At 49.6% G+C, this 8,347-nt stretch overlaps 1 protein-coding gene across 2 annotated transcripts in view; it reads left to right on the forward strand.

Annotated features, from left to right (window-relative positions):
• PARN (poly(A)-specific ribonuclease) overlaps nt 1-8,347 on the forward strand; it is a 338,956-nt gene that overhangs the window by 109,066 nt on the left and 221,543 nt on the right. For both annotated transcript variants that reach the window (XM_063934320.1, XM_063934319.1), the window contains exons 10-11: nt 3,360-3,402; nt 3,910-3,990. In XM_063934320.1, coding sequence (XP_063790390.1) covers nt 3,360-3,402; nt 3,910-3,990 — 124 coding nt within the window. The remainder of the gene's footprint in view (nt 1-3,359; nt 3,403-3,909; nt 3,991-8,347) is intronic.

Genomic DNA, 8,347 nt, shown 5'->3' on the forward strand with positions numbered 1-8,347 from the left:
TACAGGTTCAGAGATTTTAGATTTAGAATCGGTCTTACCGAGCCGTCCGGCTTCGGTACCACAAATAGCGTGGAGTAATGTCCCTGTTGTAGGAGGGGTACCTTGTCTATCACCTGCTGAGAATACAGCTTGTGAATGGCCTCCAATACCGTCGCCCTGTTGGAGGGAGACGTTGGCAAAGCAGACTTTAGGAACCGGCGAGGAGGGGACTTCTCGAATTCCAACCTGTAACCCTGAGATACTACCTGCAGGATCCAGGGGTCCACCTGCGAGTGAGCCCACTGTGCGCTGAAATGTTTGAGGCGACCCCCCACCGCCCCTGAGTCTGCTTGTAAGGTCCCAGCGTCATGCTGACGCCTTTGTAGAAGCCGGGGAGGGCTTCTGCTCCTGGGAAGGAGCTGCTTGTTGCAGTCTCTTACCCTTTCCTTTGCCTCGGGGCAAATAGGAATGTCCTTTTGCTCGTTTGTTCTTATAGGAACGAAAGGACTGCGGCTGAAAAGCCTGCGGCTTTTTCTGCAGGAGGTGACCTGGGGTAAAAAGGTGGATTTTCCGGCCGTTGCCGTGGCCACCAGATCCGATAGACCGACCCCAAATAATTCCTCCCCCTTATACGGCAATACTTCCATATGTCGTTTGGAATCCGCATCACCTGACCACTGGCGCGTCCATAAACTTCTTCTGGCAGATATGGACATCGCACTTACTCTTGATGCCAGAGTGCAAATATCTCTCTGTGCATCTCGCATATAAAGAAATGCATCCTTTAACTGCTCTATAGTCAATAAAATACTGTCCCTATCCAGGGTATCAATATTTTCAGACAGTGACTCCGACCAAGCCACGCCAGCACTGCACATCCAGGCTGAGGCGATTGCTGGTCTCAGTATAACACCCGTATGTGTGTATATACTTTTTAATGTATTCTCCAGCCTCCTATCAGCTGGATCCTTGAGGGCGGCCGTATCAGGAGACGGTAACGCCACTTGCTTTGATAAGCGTGTGAGCGCCTTATCCACCCTAGGAGGTGTTTCCCAGCGCGCCCTAACCTCTGGCGGGAAAGGGTATAATGCCAATAACTTCTTTGAAATTAGCAGTTTTCTATCTGGGGTAACCCACGCTTCATCACACACTTCATTCAGTTCCTCTGATTCAGGAAAAACTATCGGTAGTTTTTTCACACCCCACATAATACCCCTTTTTGTGGTACTTGCAGTATCAGAGATATGCAAAGCCTCCTTCATTGCCGTGATCATATAACGTGTGGCCCTACTGGAAAATACGTTTGTTTCTTCACCGTCGACACTGGATTCAGTGTCAGTGTCTGGGTCTGTGTCGACCGACTGAGGTAAAGGGCGTTTTACAGCCCCTGACGGTGTCTGAGACGCCTGGACAGGTACTAACTGGTTTGCCGGCTGTCTCATATCGTCAACCGACTTTTGTAGCGTGCTGACACTATCCCGTAATTCCATAAACAAAGCCATCCATTCTGGTGTCGACTCCCTAGGGGGTGACATCACCATTACAGGCAATTGCTCCGCCTCCACGCCAACATCGTCCTCATACATGTCGACACACACGTACCGACACACAGCAGACACACAGGGAATGCTCTGATAGAAGACAGGACCCCACTAGCCCATTGGGGAGACAGAGGGAGAGTTTGCCAGCACACACCCAAGCGCTATAAATATATATAGGGACAACCTTAATAAGTGTGTTCCCTTTATAGCAGCTCAAATATTATAAATATCGCCAATAAGTGCCCCCCCTCTCTGTTTTTACCCTGTTTCTGTAGTGCAGTGCAGGGGAGAGTCCTGGGAGCCTTCCTCGCAGCGGAGCTGGGCAGGAAAATGGCGCTGTGTGCTGAGAATAGGCCGTGCCCCCTTTTCGGCGGGCTTCTTCTCCCGGTTTTTTTGGAACCTGGCAGGGGTTAAATACATCCATATAGCCCCAGGGGCTATATGTGATATATTTTAGCCAGAATAGGTATATTACATTGCTGCCCAGGGCGCCCCCCCCAGCGCCCTGCACCCTCAGTGACCGCTGGTGTGAAGTGTGCGGAGAGCAATGGCGCACAGCTGCAGTGCTGTGCGCTACCTCATGAAGACTGAGACGTCTTCTGCCGCCGGTTTCTGGACCTCTTCTCTATTCGGCATCTGCAAGGGGGTCGGCGGCGCGGCTCCGGTGACCCATCCAGGCTGTACCTGTGATCGTCCCTCTGGAGCTAGTGTCCAGTAGCCTAAGAAGCAAATCCATCCTGCACGCAGGTGAGTTCACTTCTTCTCCCCTAAGTCCCTCGTTGCAGTGAGCCTGTTGCCAGGACTCACTGAAAATAAAAAACCTAACAAACTTTTTCTAAGCAGCTCTTTAGGAGAGCCACCTAGATTGCACCCTGCTCGGACGGGCACAAAAACCTAACTGAGGCTTGGAGGAGGGTCATAGGGGGAGGAGCCAGTACACACCACCTAGTGGTCAAACTTTTAAATTTTGTGCCCTGTCTCCTGCGGAGCCGCTATTCCCCATGGTCCTGACGGAGTCCCAGCATCCACTAGGACGTCAGAGAAAAGTTGATGACTAGCATAATTTAACGATTTGACATGAGCAAACTCTTTAGCAGTCTCAATTTCAGCAGGACAAAGCTTTTTTCCCCTGTACCTAGGATCAAGTAGATCAGCCAGCAAGTGGGCATCTGTGAGTGCAATTTTAGCTCTTGCCTTTGCCATCTTTATTACAATGATGTGGTGTCCAATCTCTTCATCTAACAGCTTCTTCCACACTTGTACAACCTCACTGATTGTTCAGGTGGGTCTTTGTGCACGATCCAGGGCTTCAGCTAGAGGTTTCAGTCGAGCCAAATAATCTTCAGCACTCCGCTTAATACCAGTTTTATTAACTTTGTTCATAATGTCTTGTGGGATATCATCTTTGTTTTCATCACATACCCGAACAAGAATGGGCCAGTTTTTCAGAAAGGACTCCAAACAGTCTGCCATAGTATTCCAGCGGATGTCACTTGGTAGTATATACTTGGTAGATCTCCTATACACCATCCATTATTCTCCCCAGCTGAGCTAAACAAACAAACAAACAAACAAACAAACCTAAAGACTGCCCCCCACCAACACATCTATATCTTTCTAAGCAAAGGTTGTAGTTAACATTTTTAATTGAAATCATGATTTAATCATTTTGTTGTAAATCGTCTATTTAATCACTTGATTTAAATCGTGCAACCCTGGTAACGACCCTATAACTGTAGTTCTACTGCACACAGCTGATGGTTGTTAGTGTGATAGCCATCCTATTTACTACTCCTGTAGTTAATTATTCACTGATTACTTTGTTTTAATTCCACTAAGGTATCCACGAGGCACTCATGTTGAAACGCTTGAGTCTGAGAAGGTAATGTTTTGGTGTCGCTTCCTATTTTGTCTTGTCACATATGCTGTAAGCTGGGCGAAGGGGACTGTAGTATCCCCTCCATTACATCTTTCTCCCCCCCCCCCCTTTTTTTTTTTTTTTTTTTTACATCAGAGAAGTTTCTAAAAGACTGATGTCATGCAGGCTGATATGAGGTCATGGTTTTAAGTTGGCAACAGTAGTGCCTAAATTGTAGACCTGCTACAGTACAAACATCACTGCCTGTACAGCATTTCTCTGTAGATTTGTATGAGCTGGTAACAAGCTGCTGAAAGCGGCCTATTGGCTGGAACAACTGTTTAAAAATCTTAGTGTAACAGGCTAAGGGCGAATGACCTACAGAAGGAATATTGGCTTAAACATTCTTTCCTATTGCACTTTGCCAGCTCACTTTTGTCTTACGAACAGTCCCACCTTGTTAGAATTGCTCTTGTAAGGCTAAAGTTTTCTGCATTGTATTTGTGTGACATGGCAGATTCTTTGTTGCAGAAGGAAAGGTACATTGTGATCAGTAAAGTTGATGAAGAGGAACGGAGGCAGAAAGAGCAGCAGAGGCAAGCAAAGGAGCAGGTACATCATTTTTGTATGCATTAGATAGAAATGTTTAGTTCGCCTCTACTTGTTTCTCTTACGTCCTAGAGGATGCTGGGGACTCCAAAAGGACCATGGGGTATAGACGGGATCCGCAGGAGCTTGGGTACACTTAAAAGACTTAATCTGGGTGTGAACTGGCTCCTCCCTCTATGCCCCTCCTCCAGACCCCAGTTAGACTTTGTGCCCAGGAGTGACTGGATGCACACTAGGGGAGCTCTCCTGAGTTTCTCTAGAAAAGACTTAGTTAGGTTTTTTATTTTCAGGGAGACCTGCTGGCTACAGGCTCCCTGCAGCGTGGGAGTGAGGGGAGAGGAGCAGACCTACTTCTTCTTAGTTAAGGGCTCTGCTTCTCGGCTACTGGACACCATTAGCTCCAGAGGGTTCGATCACTTGGTGCGCCTAGCTGCTAGTTCCCGGAGCCACGCCGTCACCCCCTCACAGAAGCCAGAAGAAAGAAGTCGGGTGAGTATTAGAAGAACAGAAGACTTCAGGACGGCAGAAGACTTCAGTAACGGAAGGTACAGCACAGCGGTGCTCCATGCTCCCACACACATCACCAACGGTATTTACTGGGTGCAGGGCGCAGGGGGGGGGGGGGGCGCCCTGGGCAGCATGTTACTGGAGTTTTGGGGCTGGCAGAGAGCTTTTCGGTGCCTCGGCACCGTTTCCAGAAACACCCGCCGGCATTTTTCATTTTTAAATATGGCGGGCCGAAGCGCGCCGGGAAGGGGTCGGAGCTTCGTCCCGCGGGTCACAGGCGCCATCTTCTCCAACACGCGGCTGAAGGGAGACGCTGCCGGGACCTCCACATTCCTCAGACAAGTAACGGGGAGATATTCAGAAGGGGGGGGGCGTAGTGTGGTGCTTATTATCATTACAAAGCAGCGCTGGGTACATATGTCTTTTCTTGGGATATATGGGCGCTGGGGTGAGAGCTGGCATACTCCCTCTGTGTCCTCTATCTGGGCTTCATTGTGGGCCTGTCACCTAGCTGGGACGTTCTGTGTGTTGTTGTGTGTCGGTACTACGTTTTGGCATGTCTGAGGCTGAATGTTATTCACCAGAGGAGGTTATTGGGGGAGCGGATGCAGGGCTAGATTTGGGACTGTCTACACAGCCGACACCTGATTTACTCGCATTGCTCTACGATAAATTCGATTGTTGCTTCTTGATCAAAGAGGTTAGATAAGTCTGAGTCAGACGCAGGTGTGGAAAAAGTCCATGGAAGAGGCTTTGTCTCAGGTTCAGACTCCATCTGGGTCGCAAAAGCGGCCATTTACTCAGCTGGTAGATACTGATACCGACACGGACTCTGATTCCGAGGTCGATTTTCACTGAGGCTGCTTTACATCCACGGTTAGTTAAGAGTATTCAGTACATGATTGTGGCTATAAAAGATGTTTTACACATTTCTGATGAACCTGAGGTACAGGAAACAAGAATTTGCTTGTTCAAGGTAAAAAAAAACCTGAGGTGAAGTTTCCCCCTCTCATGAAATGAATACTCTTTGTGAAAAGGCTTGGGAGTCGCCGGATAAGAGGTGGCAGATTCCCAAGAGAATTTACATGGCTATCCTTTCCCCTCTGATGACAGGGGAAAAATGGGAGGCGTCTCCAAATGTTGACAAAGCTCTATCTCGTTTGTCTAAGAAAGTTCCACTTGCGTCCCCTGATACGGCAGCTCTCAAGGATCTGGCGGATCGTAAGCTGGAGACGTCTTTGAAGTCCATTATCGCTAATTCGGGTGCATTGCTCAGACCTGCTGTGGCGTCGGTATGGGTGAGTAGTGCTATTGCTAAATGGGCTGAGAATTTAGCTAATGATATGGATACCCTTGATAAAGATAATGTCCTTTTGACTCTCGGTTATATCAAGGACGCTGCAGATTACCTGAAGGATGCGGCGAGGGACGTCTGTCTCTTGGGTTCAAGAACCAATGCCATGTCGATATCGGCCAGGAGGGCGTTGTGGATCCATCAATGGAACGCTGATGCCGACTCTAAGAGGCTATGGAAGCGTTACCCTTCAAGGGTACTGTCTTGTTTGGGGACGGCTTGGCTGACCTGGTCTCGACCGCGACTGCGGGTAAGTCCTCTTGTCTTCCTTATGTTCCCACACAACAGAAAAAGGCACCACATCAGCAAATGCAGTCCTTTCGTCACAATAAATACAGGCGTGGAAAAGGTTCGTCCTTCCTCGCTTCAATGGGTAGAGGAAGGGGAAGGAAACCTCCTGCAGGCTCAGGCGCCCAGGACCAAAAGTCCTCCCCTGCTGCTAACAAGTCCACCGCATGACGCTGGGGCTTCCCTGGGGGAGTCCGGACCGGTGGGGGGCCGTCTACGAATATTCAGTCAGGTCTGGATTCAATCAGACCTGGATCCTTGGGTCCTAGAGATTGTGTCTCAGGGATACAAACTGGAGTTTCAGGAGATACCCCCTCACCGGTTCTTCATTTCGGCATTACCAGTAGCTCTTCCGGACAGGGAGGTGGTGCTAGCAGCGATTCAAAAATTGTGTCTACAGAGGGTCATTGTTCCCGTTCCCTCGTCCCAGCGGGGGGAGGGGTTCTACTCGAGCCTCTTTGTTGTGCCGAAACCGGACGGTTCGGTCAGACCAATTCTAAATCTAAAATCCCTCAATCCATACTTGAAAGTTTTCAAGTTCAAGATGGAATCCCTTCGAGCGGTAATTGCCAGCCTGGAAGGGGGGGATTTTATGGCGTCAGTCGACATAAAGGATGCCTACTTACATGTCCCGATATATCCTTCGCATCAGGCCTTCCTCAGGTTTGCGATACAGGATTCTCATTACCAATTTAAATTTCAGACGTTGCTGTTTTGGGCTCTCCACGGCTCCGAGGATTTTCACCAAAGTCATGGCGGAAATGATGGTTCTCCTTCGCAAACAAGGGGTTACAGTTATCCCGTACTTGGACGATCTCCTGATAAAGGCGAGGTCCAAGGAACGGTTGCTGAGAAGTGTAGATTTGTCACTGTCGGTTCTGCGACAGCACGGTAGGGTACTCAATTTGCCAAAATCTCAGTTGATTCCGACCACTCGGCTGCCTTTTCTGGGCATGATTCTGGATACATATTTACAGAAAGTATTTCTTCCAGAAGAAAAGGCTCTGGAACTGCAGGCGACGGTCAGGGAACTTCTGAGGCCGACGAGTGTGTAAATCCATCACTGGTTCTGGGGAAGATGGTTGCGGCGTACGAAGCCATTCCATTTGGCAGGTTTCATGCCCGGGTGTTTCAGTGGGACTTGCTGAGCAAATGGTCCGGGTCTCACCTGCACATGCACCGGAAGATAAGTCTATCTCCCAGAGCCAGAATTTCTCTCCTGTGGTGGCTACAAGATCATCACCTCCTAGGGGGACGCCGGTTCGGTATCCAGGATTGGGTGCTACTAACAACAGATGCAAGTCTCCGGGGCTGGGGCGCAGTCACCCAATGAAGAAACTTCCAGGGGAAATGGTCGCTCCAGGAAGCCTGTCTCCACATAAATGTTCTCGAGTTAAGAGCCATTTACAACGGCCTGCTGCAAGTAAGAAGCCTTCTTCAGGGTCGACCTGTCCTGGTACAGTCAGACAACATCACAGCGGTGGCGCATATAAACCGTCAAGGCGGAACAAGGAGCAGAGCGGCAATGGCGGAGGCCACAAGAATCCTTCGCTGGGCGGAACAACACGTGAGCGCCCTGTCAGCAGTCTTCCTACCGGGAGTGGACAACTGGGTAGCAGATTTCCTCAGCAGACACGATCTCCATCCGGGAGAGTGGGCTCTTCACCAAGAGGTATTTGCAGAGGTGACAAAACGTTGGGGAATTCCGTTGATCGACATGATGGCGTCTCGTCTCAACAAGATGCTCCCGAGGTATTGTTCCAGGTCAAGGGACCCCCAAGCCAGTGCAGTGGACGCCCTGGTGTCTCTGTGGGTTTTCCAGTCGGTGTATGTGTTCCCTCCACTTCCTCTCATTCCAAAGGTACTGGGGATCATTCGACGAGCACGGGTTCAGGCGATTCTCGTCGTTCCAGATTGGCCAAGAAGGGCCTGGTACCCGGATCTTCAGGAATTACTGGTGGAAGATCCTTGGCCGCTTCCTCTAAGAGAGGACCTGTTGTTGCAGGGTCCATGCGTGTTTCCAGACTTACCGCGGCTGCGTTTGACGGCATGGATGTTGAGCGCCAGATCTTAGCTCGTAAGGGTATTCCCGGGGAGGTCATTCCAACTCTCATTAAGGCTATCAAGGAGGTTACGGCGAAGCATTATCACCGTATTTGGAGGAAGTATGTTTCCTGGTGTGAGTCTAAAATGGCTCCTGCGGAAGATTTT

This window comes from Pseudophryne corroboree, chromosome 7, assembly GCF_028390025.1.
Source record: "Pseudophryne corroboree isolate aPseCor3 chromosome 7, aPseCor3.hap2, whole genome shotgun sequence".
Lineage (NCBI taxonomy): Eukaryota > Metazoa > Chordata > Amphibia > Anura > Myobatrachidae > Pseudophryne > Pseudophryne corroboree.